The sequence below is a fragment of the Stylophora pistillata genome, chromosome 7, assembly GCF_964205215.1.
Source record: "Stylophora pistillata chromosome 7, jaStyPist1.2, whole genome shotgun sequence".
NCBI classification, from domain to species: domain Eukaryota; kingdom Metazoa; phylum Cnidaria; class Anthozoa; order Scleractinia; family Pocilloporidae; genus Stylophora; species Stylophora pistillata.
In genome coordinates, this window is record NC_142525.1 from 2454067 (window position 1) to 2470791 (window position 16725).

Sequence of the window (16725 nt, forward strand, 5' to 3'; positions counted from 1 at the left end):
AAAACTGTACCTTCCTTTCATACGGCGCGGAAGTTCTAAGGTTTTTGAAGAATACGCTTTAACCTTGCAGAAACTTCATGAAGATACAACTCTCACAGGAACAATGTTCGTTTACAGTATTTTTGAATCATTTTCACCAGATAAATTGCGTGGGTAGTAAAGTAAACGATTTTTTTCCCATAAAAGAAAAGCTTTCACCATTACCTGATGGAAAGAGAGTTTCTAAATATCCTTGATGTTAAGTTTATTCAAGCTTAGAAAACCTATTAACCGCAATAAAATGTACAATTTTAGCTTGGATAGCTTTGCTTGCGTAGGAGGTAAATGAAAACAGAACGTCTTATTAGATAAACCAAGGAATGCTAACCTATAAAGGTTTTATATTTGCTGCACGTTGTTGTTTTAGGTGAAAGCTCAATACGTTTGGATCCTCTGTCATCGATAGACGATCAAATACAGTTTTATTAAATAAAAAATTATTTTTGCGTTTCAATTTTTTTGAGAATCATAATGAAAATTGCATGTTGAGCTGATGTTGAAGCGAACTTCAGCATGAATCAGTTCCCTATCACGTACAGCAATAAGATTCTGACAGTGACAATCATCTTGATTGGCACAAAGAGAGCAGAACTAAAATGGCTTCGTTTTGAATACGTGATTGATTCACGCCAAGTAACCTTTTGGAACTTAATTCCAGTCCATCTGTATCGAGCTCATGAGTCTTTCACTGCTTAAACTTGCCTCGTAACGTGCCACAGTCCCCTGGTTTGGCATCATTAGCTTGGCACAGTGTTTAGTGATAGCGTGCAGGCAAATTGATCATCGAAGCGTTTATTGTTGAGGTTTTCAATTAATGCCAATCGTTAAAACAAGTTGTTTTTGGCAACCAATGAAAACACGTTGTGGAGCCATTTGCACGTAAAGTCAGTGACACATGACATAAAAAGTAATGAATGCCATTTTGGCCGGAATTAACTAAGAAGTCAGCCAGTATACACTCCTTGACAAGAGGATCATCCACATCATTGAATTTCCTAAAGAAACTACACTCAACCGGTTTTTAAGAACTGGACGAAAATTTTTCAACTCAATTTGGCGCATCGAAAAGCAATTCCTCACAGTATTATGTCTGAAGAATGTTCAGGGGAGCTGCATTATATTTCTTCAATATTTCTAGCTGTTCTTCATGCCATATCTGGTTTCCTCTCCATTGCTGGAAATTCTGTAGTTCTTCTTGCAATTTACCAAACGCCATCTTTGCACTCACTGTCGAATTATTACATCGCATCTTTGGCGGTTGGAGATTTTCTGGTCGGCGCGTTGTTGAGTCCACTTTGGGTGACTAAAAGCGTCTTAAACGTTTGGCAGAACGAGCATCCTCTCACGATAGCGGCGGAGCTGATGTCAGTACAGACATTAATAACTGCAACTTTTAACCTCGCTGCGGTCAGTTTAGATCGCTACTTGGCTATTATAAATCCATTGTATTATGTTCGTGTGGTGACATTATTTCGCTGTGCGGTTTCCATTGCCGTGATATGGTTGTTTTCCATAGCGTTTTCGTGTCTCCGTTTGGTGATAACAGATCCGTTGGACCTGCCGAAGTTGTGGATAGCTGTGGCTGTCATTGGATACACTCTGCCATTTGTGGTCATCAGTTACAGTTACTATCACATCTACAAAACAGCTCGAAGTCAGTCAAGAAGGATCGAGGCTGAGGTTAGGGCCGTATCAACTGTGGTAACTGAAGAAGGTTCATCTAATTCCGTGGCCTCTGAAACGAAACGCAACCGAAAAGCGGCGAACACAATCGGAGTGATAATTGGGATATACCTTCTTTTGGCCTTTCCAAGCATGATTATTAGTGGGATTCAAATCGTAACTACAAACGGCTGCCTTAAAATTCGCATAATTCGGTTTTGGTTCTGGGGAGCGCTATGCTCTTTCAGCAGCTCTGCGGTAAATCCATGGATATATGCAGCACGAAATCGCGATTACAGACGAGCATTCAATCGCGTTTTCAAATGCTGGTTTACCGAGAAGACACGAATAAGGACTATTAGTTCTCTCCGTGCTGCAGTCGTAGATTTAACAGGAGAACACAGTTCGATGTGAAACAGAACATTTTATAAACTGTGAAATCGAAACTAAAACCGAAACAGTTTTATCGCAATGTTCAGAATCACTATTTCAAGGGAAATATCAAAATTAAGTATCTACAGTTTAATTTTTGATTTTATTTATTCTAACCGGCTTTTTTGCAGTATTTTTGAGTGTGAAATTATGAATAAAGTTCCTGGTTCACTCACACAATTAAAGGGTGTCATGAGAGCGTTTTAAGCGTTCCGTGCAGGTTTGCTTATTTTGTTAGAGTTAAACATCTAAACGTTATGCAGCTTTTTACGGTCTCATCAGCGGGGACTTTGGAATATTTTAATAGCGTTACCGAGAAATTTCCTCTAATCATTAAATGGATTTTTTCCGGATGTAGCGTTCATCATTTCAACTTAATTTCATGCCTTATCCTCAGTTACATGATAATTTATATTTTACAAGACATCATAGCTTAAACAAAAGAGTAAATTACACACGTTTTTAAAACGAAATGGCTCGTAAAATCCGACGAAAACTTTTGAATAGAATATTGCTTACTCCATTTCTGTGCAAATTTAATTGACAGCGAAGCCTACGGAGTGTTCTTTGCACCGGGTTCGGTAGGTGGCAATTTTGCTTTTATCAACATAGTATTGGAAACTTCTCGATTGCGAAGATTTCACTGGAGTCATTACTGAGAACGTTGTTTATCTTAAAGGTCTCCACCTCTTGTATTGTCTTTATTCATTTGTCTTTGACCAGGCAGCTATTTTTTTAAATGAACAACAAAATGTCAAGGAAAAAAAAATTAACACTGTATATTGGCAGATGTCTTCTAAAATTTATACGAAATTGTGTCTATGCCAACAACTCACTGGGTTGCGCTTAAGCTCTTAGATGTTAATTAGCATTGTTGAGTTCTTCCTGATACAGGATTCTGTTTTTAAAAAAAGTTCCTGTTTTCAGTACTGAGTCACTTTTCTATGAAACAGTTCCTCTCCAGCTTGTTTACAAAGAGAAAAAGAAATCTCAATCAATGCTTGACTTGGACTGCTAATATTAAGTTTAAAACGTCCAAGGGCGAAGGGAAATAGATAAAAACTTGATTGAATCATGAAAACATTTTTTTTTACCTGCAACTTCGCACAAATCGTGCAGATAATCTTATCAGCTCATTTCTGTTCGATGGTACCCTCGAGCTGAAATGAATAATTTGGGAAAACTAACAATGATAATATCAGGAATGAGTTGCAATAGAGTCTCAATATTTAATTTTCATTTTTTAATCTTAAGGGAAAAAAAAGGATTTTTGTTAATTTATTGGCGTATTTTTGAGGCAATAGGACCTGACATTTACTAAGGTCTTATAATAATTGTAAAATTAATGATTTTCTCAATGGCCTTCTTGTCTTTCAGAAATTAAAAACACTGGAAAGGTTTAGAGAATAAACAGTTTATTTTTTTTAAAACAACAAAAAGAAACATCCTTTTTTTATTAAGTAATTCTCATGGCAAACTTGTCAAACGTACCACTTGATTTGGAGATATTCAATAAAAATATTATTTTTTATTATCATGAGGGCAAAAACGGAAAACTGGAACAAGTGAAATGAAACTAGTAAGCCTCGATTGAAGAAAAGTGAGCTTAGAACAAATAGTTTCAACACGCACATGCGTGCATTTGTGTTGCGCAATTTCAAAACCCGTCAAACTGGTTTTATAGCTACGCTGTTTAAACAGGTTTCAAAACTGACGCATAAGACACTTTTTTTCTTTTCCATTTTCATATTGGTGGAGTAACATGTAATCTAGCTGACGAGTAAATGACAAAATTCAAGCGGTAATCATTAGGCTTATGCTAATGAAATAACCAGCTGAACACGGCCCGATGAATAATTCGGAAAAATTTGTTTTGAAATCGGCACACATAAAGAAAATGGTGTGTACATAACCGGTCTGCATAAGGAAATTCATGAATATTGTTCACGTAGATTGTTCTCAAAACAGTGCGTCTTCCAAGACATCTTTCATTCTTGTCTAGTTTTACGATTTATTTTTCAATTATTGTGGGACTTGTGAGTAAAATTTACGATTTAAGATTGGTATGTCCCGTTTTCCCGGTTCAGTGTCACGTAAGTTACGGCTTTGAAACTGAGATTCTTTTGCGTCTCATGGTAGAGAGAATCACGGATCTATCTACAAACCTCATTAATTAAACTTTATTAAACAATAACCGTTTATCCGTGTTTTCGTCAAAATGGTATTAATGTCTATACGCACGGAATTCAACGCAACATAAATCAAATGAAGTTTTTACACTTCTCTTAAAATCGAAATGTCCTTCGTTATGGCTGAATTATGTATTTTTAGTCGATTTTCAAGAAAGCAACTCTTAGTAGTAGTGGTTTGTCATTGATGAAGTGTATAGAAAATTCAAATTCTAGCTTTTCATTGTACTTTCATTTTTAAAGTACATTACAATATGAAAAGAAATGCTTGAAATTGCGTGTATAATTTGTCTTGTGCTTTATCCCGGGGCTTTATCACAATCAACACGAGATAATTACTCGTTGCTTAAGCAAAACACAGCCAAAACGAAACGCAAAGAATCACTGTCTTAAAGTATCTACAAGTGCAAAATTCTACCCGGTCTTCTAAGTCCTGAATCTCCTCTCAAAATCTGCAATGAAAACAGGGTCATTAAAATTCCCAGGTCAAAATCAAAATCATTCTTTCTATTGTATTTGTCATACTAGACCGTACTTTAGCCAGAACAATGCGTTTTCGGACAGTATTGACTATGCTTTGTATGTGCTATACGCGACAAAAGACGCGAAACCTCAACCGCAAAACGAGGGCGTGTGCTACTGTAGTAAATCTTGCGGACAGATCACCTATAGTTCTGTTAGAACGTTTTAATTCTCGTGCTGTGACACCGTGGCTAGAGACTTAATAAAGCTCTCGCTTAATATTTAATAAGACTTTAGGGAATATACCAGTGGGAATGAAGTTAGTTATTCCAATGATTAATCAGCCAATAGTAATGGAGAGTATTTATTTCATATAGAATTCAATAATCTTTTAAATCTCGCGTCCCTTTAACGATATTTTAGTCTCGCTGCCCTCACGGTTAAGAGACTGCTTGCTTGAACACTCTGCGTGGACGCTTTACCTAACCTTTGCTTCTTGCTGCGGTAATTGCTTTGCGCTGATCGTGTTTCCAAGATGACCTGCCTTCAAGAGGTCACTGGAGTCAATTTTGAGATCATTCTTGAAAAGTTTCAAGAGGACTTCAGAGAGCTTGTGATAAACCAGAAGAATGAGGTTAGAAATGTTCTACATCGGAGTTCCGAACCTTCAATTAGATTTTAGCTCTCTTTGCTGTACAAAAGCCTAAATTATCCTAATTCTTAATTTTCCTCCATGTGAAAAAAGGAGGGCATCATCCATGTTAGCTTAAAAATTGGAGTAATATGCTTTACAGGAAGGCGATAGTACAAATAGTATTAGGCAATGTTGACTTTCAGTTTGAAAGCGACCCTTTTCATTTCCATTTTTGTTTTGAAAGGCATTTATTCCTAACTTTTAAGGAAGATGGATCTTCTTTTAGCGAGGAAATTAGAATGAATAATCTTGTTCTTGAAATGCCATTAAGTTTCTTCAGTGGGCGTGGTTGAGTTTACTTAGCGCCTACAATTTCATCTTCCACTTTCACGCAACAGTTTTCCCTTCTATTTGATAACTTCTCGTTGCTGCTTCTAACGATAACAGAACAAATTTTATTTAGATCATTTAATCAGTGTAATATCGCAAAAGAACAATGATTTTTTGTACAGATTGGGAAGTATTTGATATGCTGCTCGGATTTAAAGTAGTTTGGTCTTTCTTGCGCAATATTCAAAAGTTTCAAAAACCGTATTTTGTCCGGTCACAGCAATGGTGGTGATTTCGAAGATGAGTTCGCTTGAAATAACGAGAAACACGATTCTCAACGCTTATCGTTTTTTCAAAACAATTATCATGAGTTTTTTACTTTAGTTGTGTTTCTGAATGCAAATAACTGATTTCGTGTGTTGGTTTGGAGCTTGCTCTCTTAGAGTGTCGGGTAGCTCATGATCAATTACGCGCGTTCAATTAATTTTATTAAGTGAAGAAAAGCTCATTGTGATGTTTTACAGAGGGCCGGAATGACACAAATCTTTACCTTTGCAGCGTTGGTTAAACTGACGACACTTAATGAATTTGTCAGTCCTAGATAATTATGTAGTTTAACTACATAGACATTCTTATGGGAACGGTGAATTAAATCCCAAATGCAGATCGAGCTTGATATGAAGATTCAAACTCTAGCTGGAAAAGTGTTGAGGAATCGAAGCTGCTCACGCGTTTATGTTTGGATCTCCTGTTAAGATTTTACAAATTTGACTTTCAATTTCGCGATTAGTCTCTCACAAATCACTTATTGTTCAATTGTTATATCCAAAAGAAAGGAATAACTTATACGAACCTCTACCTCTAAAAAAACTCATTTCGTTCTTCTGTTGTATTAGAGAGGCAGGACTCACCTTGCTGCAAACTTGCAACACAAATTAGAACCATCTGTATCCTAGTAAATTTAGGAAACACTGACTCTTATCTAACTGCTATACAAAATCTTCGAAGAATGGGACAGTAAGTATAGTGGTGCAGACCATTAAGATTTGCATAATAATATTCATATCGAATGAATCGACTGAATTAACTACAGTCCTTGCTGTAATCACTTTTTTTCTAAGAAATTAATTATGGCAGCATCATCCTTGAAATCTGAATTTACATAATACCGTTTTTCTCTACATGAAATCTTTCAAAACTCTTAAAGCTTTTTCCAAAAGAAGCTGTCGGCTTCTTTTGTTTTTGATGTTGAATAAAATTGCGTGCATACAATTAAACTAATCATACCACTAGCGAACAGCAAATCAGAAGTGAGAGAGAAACAACGTAAAGAAAAAACAGATCAGATGACTGTTAAACAAGAAATATAAATTACGATAATTTGATAAAAGGAGTTTTTCGGAAGAGAAAGTAGTAACTGAGAAAAGCATAATTCAGTCGTATTGTTTTGTACAACTTAGTTTAATTTTTTTATTGCTGAACGTTTCTTTTGTCCTGGGTAACAGAGGTTTTATCTAGAAAACTGGATGCAACTCATCCTACTACCAAGCAAAAGCTAATTTCACGTAACCATGACGCCTTATCGAATACAGGGAATGCATAATGTTTAGCTCAATCGTTACCGAATTTAAATGAAGAATTCCTCTTTAATTACATTATGCTTGCAGAATTAATATCATCTTTTGGAAATCTTTATCTGCCTTTCAGGTTAAACTTGTCTAAAAATTGCGCAGGAAAAGTTAAAGGAATGGTCAGAACAGAAAAATTTTGACAGCTAGCCTAGTGGTCGGGACAGTTTGGTAAACCTCTGGTTAAAACAAACAAACTTTTCAATCAGGCATGCATAGTTACAAAATCCAACATAGAGAAATCGATTAACACAGAATTTTGTGTCGAAGGAATCATTTCCGCGGCAACGATATGTGATAACAATATCTGTCATATTTTTTAGCTTTAAATCTCCCAAACTTTATGTTCATACAAGCATAAAAACCATTCTATTTTGTCACCGTGTTCCTTTTCAGATCAGGTCACCTAAACAGAACTGTTGAAGTGAAACCGACCAAACATATTTGATAGTTTTTTATAGCGTAGTGGGTTTAAACTCAGATTGAGACACGGTTAAATTTTATTTTAGGGCTTAAAAAAACTAATACTTGTGATTTGTTTTTCTATCTCCAAGGAATATTTGTCTACGCTGGAGAAGAATGAGGTCATCCAGGAATTCGTTTCTCTCAATGGACAAATCAACCAACTGAATGAAAGCTTCAGCTGTGTTCATCTAGAGAAAGGTAAGATAGATGAAGCTTTTGCAAGTTTGAGACAAAACAACAACAGTCCAGGATTTGACAACCTTGATTTGGCCACCCAGAGGATAGCAGAACTTCAAGAGGAAGTTAAACGATTAAAAGCCGAAGATAAAGGAACATCTCTCAGTCAGTTTTCCTCAATGGAGACTGCTCTCAAGCGAAGTCAAGAAAGAGAAAACGAGCTGCAACACGAAGTGGTAAATGCCGAGAAGAAGATCTCGAGCTTGGAATATAAACTGAAGACAACAAAAGAAAAGTTAGATACCGCTGAGCTGTCCATCAAGGACACCGAAAAGCAATTCCTTACTCTGAAGGAGGAGCTCGTGTTGTTCACGAAGAAAGAAGCGGAGATGGCGAGCAGCAACAAGCAAAGTGAACTTCTGCAAAAAGAAGTCAGAGATCTCAAGGCGAGTATTAGCGTATACCGTCAAGAAATTTCAGAGAAGGATGCTGACATCAAGAGACTTCGTGCAACCACAGCAGATAAGCAAGCCATCATGGAAGGGTACGTTGCTGAGATTACAAGGATGAAGGATGCAGTTAAAACCACTTCATCACCAGGCAGAGAGTACGAGTCCTTGAAGCTTAAATTTGATGACGTCTGCAAAGAAAGGGATTCCTTGCAGCGTGAAGTTGCCCGCTTGGTTGCGAAGAAACAAAATGAAGTCTCCATTCAGCTGGAAAGTCAGACTGTGGGCCACTGCCAGCAACTTCATGACAAAGAACAGACCATTGATCGCCTGCGCAGTGAAAATCTAAACTTAAAGTCTGAGAACGAAGTACTAAGAGAGAGAGCTGCATCATCCATTTCTCAGGTTAGCATGGAAAGCTACAGACAGGAAACCAGGGAGAAAGAAATCGCCGTGGACAGGCTCCGGTCTGAGAACATAACTTTACAGGCTCAGATCGAGGCTCTGAAAAGGGAGGCGGCTGACATCAGCAGCAGCTCTTCATACACCACGAGGGTGCAGTCCAGTCCCCTTCAGCTGGATAGCAATGAAGAATTCTATCGACAGGAGATCAGAGATAGGGATTCTGTGATTGATCGTCTGAGAGCTGACACAATAACCCTCCAAACTGAAATCGATGGGCTTAAGCGGGACATGAGCGCTTGTTTCAGCAGGACGGAGTTTGAAGCTTTGAAAATGAAACATGACGAAATAGCGAGAGAAAGAGATAGTCTCCGCGAGCAGCTGATGGAGGCCAGATCAACAACCGAAAGAGACGTGTCAATTCACTTTGAGAGCCGGTTGGAAGGCTACCAGCAGGATGTGAGGGAGAGGGAGGCCTTGATTGACAGGCTGCGCTCAGAGAATCTGGTGACCAAGAGCGAGTTGGAAACGCTCAAGAGAGAGGTTAGTGGAAAGTCCTCTGTATCTGATGGATACCTGAGTGAAATCGAACGCCTCCGCAGTGATATCGTGACCTTGAAGACCAGTAGTACCGACTTTGAAACCCTTAAGAGAACCTATGACGAAGTTTGCAAGGAGAGAGACTTTGTACGAGATCAGCTGATGGAGTACAAATCTCAAAGTGAAACCGAGATGACAGCTCATTTAGAAAGCTATATGGAAGCTTACAAGCAGGATGTCAGGGAGAAAGAGATTGCCATCGATAGGATGCGCTCTGAGAATACAACCCTGAGGGCTGAGTTGGAAGGACTGAAGAGAGAAATGTCAACCTTTTACAAGAGAAGCGAGTTCGAGTCCTTAAAGTTGCAATTCGATGCGATGTGGAAAGAAAGAGATGCCCTTCGCGAAGAGCTGATAGTTTTCAAGTCCAAAGCTGAACGCGATGTCTTGATCCAGGTGGAAAACAAGACTGTGATATTCCAGAAAGAGATCAGAGAGAAGGAAATGGAATATGCTAAGCTTCGAACTGAAATGATGTCAATCCAGATGAATCTGGATGTGTTTAAGCGAGAGGTGGAGAGCAAACAGCACATGATCGATGGTTACCTGGCAGAAATTGAACGATATAAAAGCGATATCATCACAATAAAGTCAACCACAGTGTCAAGCTCCGAATACGAGTCGGTGAGGCGGATGTATGATGACATACTGAAAGAAAGAGATGCTCTACGACTGGAGTTTATAGAATTCAAATCAAACAGCGAGCGAGAGATGTCTGTCAAAGTGGATAATCAGACGAGGATTTACCGAGATGAGATCAGAGAGAAAGAGGTCATAATCAGCAACTTCCGTTCTGAAACTATGAATTTCCAATCAGAGCTTGAGATGTACAAGAGGGAGGCAGATAGTAAGCAGTTCATGATAGAAGGATACTTGACAGAGATTGATCGTCTGAAGAACGAGATCAGTGTGATGAGCCAACGAAGTATAGAATTCGAGTCCATAAAACGATCTTACGAAGATGTCTGCAGGGAGCGAGATTACATCCAGAGGCAGTTTGACGATTTCAAGTCTAGGAACGAGCAAGATAAGGCACTTCAAATCCAAATCCAAACTGATGGTTTCCGACAGGAAATCAAAGAAAAGGAGATGGCTATAGAGAGATTCTCCTCACAGAACAAACTCCTCATAAAGGAAGTTGATGGACTGAAGAGGGAACGCACTACTCTGTATAGTAAGACAGAGTATGATTCCTTAAGGCAGCAATATGAAGAAATGTGGAAAGAGAGAGATCTTCTGCGAGGACAGATTTCCGAGATCAAGTCGAAGAGTGAAAGAGATGTTATCGTCCAAGTGGAAAGCCGCACCGAGGCGTACAGAACAGAAATACGAGAGAAAGAGACAATTATCAGTCGCCTTCAGTCAGAAAGCCTCAAGTACCAAACCGAACTTGATGGCTTGAAGAGGCAGCTGGGCAACCAAGAGGCCTATTTGGTGGAAATTGATCGCTTGAAGAAAGAAGTGAACACGCTGAGGTTTCCAGACATTCGTGGCAGCGCAGAGTACATCTCCCTACAGAGATCATACGAAGAGATCTGTAAGGAAAGAGATGGACTTCGGGGCCAGGTGGTTGACATCAGAGTTAAGGGAGAACAAGAACTTGAAGGTCAAGTTAAAATATATCGCGAAGAAATCAGAGAGAAAGAGATTGTTATAGACAGACTTCGATCTGAGTGCATGACATTCAAGGCAGAGATTGAGGGTTTGAAGAGAAGCCTTGGCAACCAAGAAGCTTACTTTGCCGAAATTGAAAGTTTGAAGAAAGAGGTGAACACGTTGAGGTTTCCAGACATTCGTGGCAGCGCAGAGTACCTCTCCCTACAGCGATCATACGAAGGGATCTGTAAGGAAAGAGATGGACTACGAGGCCAGGTGGTTGACATCAGAGTTAAGGGAGAACAAGAACTTGAAGGTCAAGTCAAAATCTATCGTGAAGAAATCAAAGAGAAAGAGGTTGTTATAGACAGACTTCGATCTGAGTGCATGACATTCAAGGCAGAGATTGAGGGTTTGAAGAGAAGCCTTGGCAATCAAGAGGCCTATTTGGTTGAAATCGAAAGCTTGAAGAAGGAAGTGAACACATTGCGATTCCCAGACATCCGTGGTAGTGCAGAGTACATCTCGTTACAGAGGTCATATGAAGAGGTGTGCAAGGAAAGAGATGGAATAAGAGGCCAGGTGATAGACATCAGGATAAGGGGAGAACAGGAACTTGAAAGCCAAGTGAAGGTTTACCGCGAAGAGATCAGAGAGAAAGAGGTAGTGATAGAAAGGTTACGTATGGAGAACATGGCATTCAGAACCGAAGTTGAGGGATTGAAGAGAGACCTAGGCAGCCAAGAGGCTTACCTAATCGAAATTGATCGCCTAAAGAAAGAGGTGAATACACTACGTTTTCCAGACATCCGGGGAAGTGCAGAGTACATTTCATTGCAGAAAACATATGAGGAGGTCTGCAAAGAGCGTGATGGACTAAGAGGCCAGGTTATTGATATAAGGTTAAAAGGAGAGCAGGAACTTGACAACCAAGTGAAGATATACCACGACGAGATCAGAGAGAAAGAAATTGCGATGGAGAAAATTCGTGTCGAAAGCTATTCATTCAAGGCCGAAATTGATGGACTAAAGAGAGATCTCGGTAATCAAGAAGCGTACTTGGCTGAGATCGAACGCCTGAAGAGAGAAGTCAATCTCTTGCGATTCCCAGACATCCGTGGCAGTGCAGAGTATATCTCCCTACAGAAGTCGTACGAAGAGGTTTGTCAGGAGCGCGATGGACTGAGGGGTCAAATTATAGACCTAAGGATGAAAGGAGAACAGGACTTTGAAGGAAAAGTGAAGATCTACCGCGAGGAAATCAGAGAAAAAGAAGTAGCATATGAAAAAGTCCGCATGGAGAACGTGACCTTCAAGGCCGAAATTGAAGGACTGAAAAGAGATCTCGGAAACCAAGAGACCTATTTAATTGAGATTGATCGCCTCAAGAAAGAGGTCAATACCCTACGATTTCCAGATATCCGTGGCAGTGCAGAGTATATTTCCCTACAGAAGTCGTACGAAGAAGTTTGCGGAGAGCGCGATGGATTGAGGGGTCAAGTTATAGACATAAGAATGAAAGGTGAGCAGGAATTTGAAGAAAAAGTGAAGATCTACCGAGAGGAAATCAGAGAAAGAGAAGTAGCATTTGAAAAGATCCGCATGGAGAACATGACATTCAAGGCCGAAATTGAAGGACTAAGAAGAGATCTCGGAAACCAAGAGGCTCATTTGGTTGAGATTGACCGCCTCAAGAAAGAGGTCAATACCTTACGATTCCCAGATATCCGTGGAAGTGCGGAGTACATCTCCTTGCAGAAGACGTACGAAGAAGTTTGCAAAGAGCGCGATGGGCTTAGAGGACAAGTGATAGATATAAAGATGAAGGGAGAACAGGAACTTGACAACCGAGTAAAGATCTACCGTGAGGAGATCAGAGAGAAAGAAATTGCAATGGAGAAAGTACGTGTAGAGAGCTACTCATTCAAGAGCGAAATTGAGAGCTTGAAGAGAGACCTTGGAAATCAAGAGGCCTATATGATTGAAATAGATCGTTTGAAGAAGGAAGTTAATACATTGAGGTTCCCTGACATCCGCGGTAGCGCAGAGTACATATCTTTGCAGCGAACGCACGAAGAAGTTTGTAAAGAGCGTGATAGCCTTAGAGGACAGGTGATAGATATAAAGATGAAGGGAGAGCAAGACATTGAAAGTCAAGTGAAGATCTACCGTGAAGAGACTAGAGAGAAGGAGATAGCCATGAACAACTTCCGCTCTGAGGTGATGACACTGAGGGCAGAAATTGAAGGATTAAAGAGAGAGCTGGCAACCACAAAGCAGCGAAGCGAGATGGAGGTGGAACGCGTTAGGAAGGAATCGTTGGTAATTAGCCCCTCCGTCCTTCGTAGTAGCGCCGAATTTGTGTCCCTGCAACACTCATTCGACGCTGCTTGCCAGGAGAGGGACAGTCTCCGCGAGCAGATTTTTGAACTCAGGTCAAAGAACGAGCGGGAGGTGGCAATCCATATCGACAATCAAGTACGAGTGTACCGAGACGAGATTAAAGAGAAAGAGGCTGCTTTGGGGCTATTGCGTTCTGAGGCAATCTCCATGCGCTCTGAAGTTGAGTCGCTCCGACGTGAGTTGCTGATCGCAAAGGATACCCCAGCTCATAATCCAAAGGTTGAACAGGAGCTATTTAACTTGAAAGCAAAATATGCTAAGCTTCAAGAAGAGTATGACATATTAGTGCTGGCAAAGAGCAAACTGGAAGAGGAGATGGTGATCAAGATCAACAGTGGAATGGCCGACAAGCAAGAATACATTTACAAGCTTGAGAAGGACAACAGGGAATTGAAGTCTTCTAATGAGTATTTTGAGAAGACCGTAGAAGAGAAGAATACTGCCATCAGTGATATGCGCCTGAAGATTGCAAGCTTGCAGAAGAAGATCGAAAACTTGAAAAAAGAGGTATTTGTCGCCGATGAAGCCTATGAAAAAGCAGAGCTCCGACTGAAGGAGCTTCTGAAGTCAGAGTACAAGCCAGTGACGACCTACGAGGTGCTTCGTTATAGAACCACTGCAACGGCTGACTCCCCGACTTTCAGCAGTTCAACGTCTACTTCCACGGTGAAAAAGACGTCCACTGATACTAATGGTCTAGAATTCAGTGCCACTTCTACACCAATGAAATCTGCGGTGGAGGGAGAACGCAGCGAAGTTATTCGCAAGAGTGCTGTCGTCTCATCAGCTCCGCTTGACAGTGACCTGGCTAGGGCTGAAGGAAACTTCAACGGTAGTGATGACGTCTCCACCTCCTCAAAGACGATTCTGATCACAAATGTCGCCGAGGGAGCTTCTGCTGAGGCTGGAAGTGCCAGGTCTGCCAGATCCACTGTGTACCGTTCTTCGTACTCCAGTCAACCATCCTCGTACAGAACCAGTGGGACCACTTACCGTACCACCACAGGGCGTACATCTGTCTCGGGAGGGTCGGGCTACAGTCGTGCATCTTACCCCACCGGACGTAAGTACTTCACAAGAAAGTTCTACTAGAGAACAGTAATAATCTGAGTACTTGCTTCCTTGCTTGGAGAGACTGTGTCCAGATAGAGCAGGCATTTTACTTGTGTTGAAAACAGTAGTTTTTTAGATTTTAGTTAGTGTTGTCAATTACGTTGTTTCAAACACCCTGGGTCGCGTTTTCGCAGACCAAAAAACAGCTGAATGTAGCAGCCTGACATCTTTAACAACTAACTGAAAAGGTTGTTCTTTTGCAAGACTTATTTCACCGTTTTTTCTCGTGTTTCAAAGTAATTATGACACAGAATTGACTAGTTTATCTACATTGCAAATTAGGCTTTTTAGTCATGTTACCATTAATGGAACTCTCAACCTTGCTTTTGCACCTTACCTAATTTTTCTGTTGTTCATTTGCGATCGTATGAATTAAAATTTGATTTTTACCAAAGCTTTTTCGAATTTTTAGCAATGAGTGGTTAAGAAGTGATCAGGATTAAAAAACAAAAATATTTTCGCATGTATTCACACGTTTGAATCAAGTATTGTTTCAAGAAGTTTAGATTTTACCATTTAAACCTATCATATTTATCCATATACTTGTGTCAATCATCGGGTTGTTTTTCTTGGATCTCAATCAAATTTTTAAAGCGTTTTAAAAACAAACAATCAAGCAAACAAACAAATACCGTATTACAACACTTCGATCACTGTTTCATTTCATGTAATTGTTTTCATCGTATTGACCCGCCATTTGCAGTGAAGTCCTCCTTGCTTGTAGCAACAAGCTCTTTCCTTGGTAATTTAGCATTCATAAATAGTATAGTAGTGTTTCTTAAGTTGAAAGTGTAGCTTTTAGTTTCCATTTCATACAAATTTCATGTTCTTATCACATGATATGTTTTCGATAAGTGGAACATACACGTACAAAAAATCCATATATTCTCAGAAGATGTAGTTGACTTACAACTCACTTTTCCAAGCAATTATACCAAAAGCTCGGTGAATTTAAAATTGTTTACACCTCCATGAAATAGGGAGATTATCTTACGTCCAGTGATACTTGCCCAACCACAGAGGTTGCTTGCAATTTTTTTAACCATTTGAGAACCATTTTTTTTAGGACCATCGTTCATTTGATTCACACAACTGTTTCTACATTTCTAACATTTCAATAAATTTGGGCTTACCACTGATGGCAAATCTGTTTGAAGTGCTTTATTTTTTATCATTTTAGTTTGGGTATCAAATCTTACTGATTTATACTGCAAGGATCCTCAGCCCTTAACCTCAAGCTGTACCTTTGAAATGATTTCCCCTTGCACTCCACCCCCCTGGTGGTGCAGGAGGGGGGGCGGGGCGGGGCGGGGCGGGGCGGGGGGTTTAGGGTTGGCATTCCCTTGTACTAAACGTATTAAATTTCCTTCTCTTTCGTTTCTTAGAGGAGCTTCCCAATTTTTTCTGGCCGGGTACCAGGTTGGGTTTCCAACATGACTGATTTTAAATGGAAACAGCTAGCACGAACATATAGGCCACTTTCAAGAGAGTGTCTTCTAAGGATATTAAACCCAACTGAAAGGTTAAGAGTTATATCGTATCACGAGTCAAGTTGGGTTGGAAAATACATGATGATTGTAGCTGTCAAAAGAGCAAAACAAAACAGAAGAAAATCAAACCCGTCCATTTAACCTCATTGTTTACCTTTTTATTCAGTTGACACAGATTCATATTTCGGCTCCTTCACCAAAGACACATGACTTCCCGCATAATGAATTGTTACAGAAATGTCACCAGGCAAGCAAAGCGTTTCAAATGCCGTATTGTCCATGATCCCGTCGAAAACCACTGCTGATACCACGAAGAGATGGAGTCGCGTTTATTTTCAACTTGTTTAAAATTCGTGTTCATACATGCGACACAGCGTATATCATGATTTGTGTATTCTACACATCATGTCTCTACAGCTATGCGATGCTTCGAAAACCTTTATCCGATATAAATGCCATATATTAGGAGAAAAACTTGAAGAGTTTGACATGATCATCCTGGCAAAACAAACATCTTACAGAGAAATAATATCTGCTCTTCACAATTTTGGACGCGGGGAGAATGGGTTATCCTGTAGTGATCCCTGCCCTTGTGGATGTAACAAGATGGCGGTCGGGTGCAAGAAATGCTTAGGCGTTTTTTATCTTCCGAGT

The 16725-nt window shown here is 39.8% G+C and overlaps 2 protein-coding genes across 2 annotated transcripts; both read left to right on the plus strand.

Moving 5' to 3' along the window:
- Nucleotides 1–227: 227 nt before the first annotated feature.
- LOC111329778 (histamine H2 receptor-like) lies at nucleotides 228–3565 on the plus strand. Its single transcript, XM_088729165.1, has one exon. The coding sequence runs from the start codon at nucleotides 1126–1128 to the stop codon at nucleotides 2113–2115; it is 990 nt and encodes a 329-aa protein (XP_088585291.1). The 5' UTR covers nucleotides 228–1125; the 3' UTR covers nucleotides 2116–3565.
- A 1754-nt stretch (nucleotides 3566–5319) lies between these two features.
- Nucleotides 5320–15727, plus strand: LOC111329776 (uncharacterized). Its single transcript, XM_022934546.2, has 2 exons — nucleotides 5320–5418; nucleotides 7931–15727. The coding sequence occupies exons 1-2, from the start codon at nucleotides 5320–5322 to the stop codon at nucleotides 14558–14560; spliced, it is 6729 nt and encodes a 2242-aa protein (XP_022790281.2). The 3' UTR covers nucleotides 14561–15727.
- The last annotated feature ends 998 nt before the right edge of the window (nucleotides 15728–16725 follow it).

Coding starts and splice junctions, on each gene's coding strand:
- LOC111329778 (XM_088729165.1), top strand. CDS start 1,126: ATGTCTGAAGAATGTTCAGGGGAGCTGCATTATATTTCTTCAATATTT.
- LOC111329776 (XM_022934546.2), top strand. CDS start 5,320: ATGACCTGCCTTCAAGAGGTCACTGGAGTCAATTTTGAGATCATTCTT. Junction 5,419..7,930: donor TGATAAACCAGAAGAATGAG/GTTAGAAATGTT, acceptor TCTATCTCCAAG/GAATATTTGTCTACGCTGGA.